The sequence below is a fragment of the Rhodamnia argentea genome, chromosome 3, assembly GCF_020921035.1.
Source record: "Rhodamnia argentea isolate NSW1041297 chromosome 3, ASM2092103v1, whole genome shotgun sequence".
In the NCBI taxonomy this organism is placed as follows: domain Eukaryota; kingdom Viridiplantae; phylum Streptophyta; class Magnoliopsida; order Myrtales; family Myrtaceae; genus Rhodamnia; species Rhodamnia argentea.
Window position 1 is genome coordinate 10833508 of NC_063152.1, and position 1914 is coordinate 10835421.

The 1914-nt window shown below is 45.7% G+C and overlaps 1 protein-coding gene across 1 annotated transcript; it reads right to left on the reverse strand.

Moving 5' to 3' along the window:
* Positions 1–442: 442 nt before the first annotated feature.
* Positions 443–1331, reverse strand: LOC115756653. The gene is made up of 2 exons (XM_030696514.2): positions 1127–1331; positions 443–1039 (listed from the first exon to the last, which is right to left on the reverse strand). Exons 1-2 carry the CDS (start codon positions 1292–1294, stop codon positions 488–490), a joined length of 720 nt encoding a protein of 239 aa, XP_030552374.1. The 5' UTR covers positions 1295–1331; the 3' UTR covers positions 443–487.
* Positions 1332–1914: the final 583 nt, after the last annotated feature.

Genomic DNA, 1914 nt, shown 5'->3' on the forward strand with positions numbered 1-1914 from the left:
AATAAGCTTTTAAGGCCTGATTGTAATGGTGTTCTTCAGGTTCAGAAACGTGTTCATATTCATAAGCTTATTCTGTGCCTATGTGACTTTCATTTGTGTTTGGAATTTACTCGATAAGCTTCTCATTTCAGGCGGGGTAACGAGCAATTTCGGCGGGGACAAAAGCATAGGGATTGTTAAATATAGATGCTTCTATTCTCCATCGAGTTTCGGTCATATCCTGTGCAAAGTACGTCAAGCAATACGTGCAGTAGCTCCCGATATAGCCAGGACAATCTATGAATGGTTTCTGTAAGAGATTGTAGGAGCACCAGTGCTTACTTTGAGAGTTTTTTAGAAATTCTACCAAGTATTGAGGTCATTCCACCCTAAACTCTTGGAAAAGAGGGCCACTTGAGAATATAACAGCTGATTGTATAAACTGTAAAGTACCTTTCCTGTATTTTTCTTCCTAGATGTTCACAAACAAATCAGGCCTGGTCTAATTCTAATGTGAAGGCCTGTGAATGGCCTTTGCCATCTCAGACAGTCTGTGCTCCACCTTCTTTACCACTTCCCTCCCATCAAACTCCTCAATCAACGGAGTCGAGTTCGAGTCGAGGTAGTGCAAGAACAGGGCCATGGAAATGGAGCAGAAAAACATGGGTATTGGCCCGAAGAACCAGAGAAGCAAGTTCAGAGCGAAGTACAGCGCCCTGAGCCCAACGGACCAGAAATCGCCGCCTCGGATGACGGCAATCTCGACCGTCTTCAGGGGGACGCTTGGGCTCGGCGTGCTGATCAGGTAGTTGGAGTGGACGAAGTGCCGGGCTGACTGGACGAAGCATGAGAAGGCAAGGAGGCTGACGTACTTGACGGCAAGGGTGGTGGGCCGGGTGTCACCGTAGACGAGGTCGCTTGCGAAGACGTTGTTGCCGCTGTTGCTGATCCAAACGCCGATGAGGGAGCAGAGGGTGAGCGAGACGGAGGACAGGAAGGTCGCCGCGGTTATGTTGGAAGAGATCACCGAGACGCACGAGCCAATGTCCCTCCTCTCTCCCTGCAAAGATCACGGAGCATCGATCGATCAGAAACGGCACAGAAACAGCACAAGAACCCGAATTCATCGAGTTTCGGCTCTTTTGACCTGCATGATGGCTCGAACCCAGAGGCGCTTGTTGTAGTTCTCGAACCCCATGACGGTGGTGTGGGGCTGATGGAGGTATCTGTAGAGGAGGAAGAGATGGTAGACGAACATGATGAGCAGGCCACTAGGAACCAGCACCACATCCAGATCTTTCTTCTCAAACCTCATTCTCTTCTTGCTTCTCTGTGAAATCTTGCTCGGTGACTTGACTATCTCCGAGAGAAAGAGAGAAACAGAGTAGATGATGATTAGGTGTATGCCGAGAAAATATTGTTGACTAATGGACTGATTTATTATGGGAAAAAATCAGGGAATTGGGTGGGGTTAAGAAGTTGTTTATGGGATCGTTGACTTCTATTCCTTGGCGGTATGCTTATTCAAACTTTCAACCTTTTTCTTTTTATAATATGTGTAATCCAATGTTGGACTTTCGACTCGACTAGATAGGAACATGCGAAACTCTCTATAAATATTCCAGTCCATTTTTTCTGGTTTCTACATCACAATCCAATCGTAACACCAAAATTAATGTTTTTGGGATTTCAGAAAAGATAATCTTAGGATTGTAGTTGTTCTACCGAATGCTAGCCATGCTGGTAAAGGGATTGAGGGGTAAGGACGCTAGTATGGCAGGTCCAAGGTTCGATTCCCGCACTGCGTAAAGAGGCCGAGCAAAAATCGGAGAGACAAGAGTTAGAGATGGGACAGATAAAAAAAAAAAAAACCTCTTACTAGTGCTAAACCTTACTAAAAGGAGTTAAGATTAAGAAAAGTAGGTTCATTAGCAT

Excerpts from the sequence above, each read along its gene's own strand:
- LOC115756653 (XM_030696514.2), bottom strand. The coding sequence starts at position 1,294 with ATGAGGTTTGAGAAGAAAGATCTGGATGTGGTGCTGGTTCCTAGTGGC. Across the intron at positions 1,040-1,126 it reads GGGTTCGAGCCATCATGCAG|GGAGAGAGGAGGGACATTGG; the intron begins GTCAAAAGAGCC and ends TGATCTTTGCAG.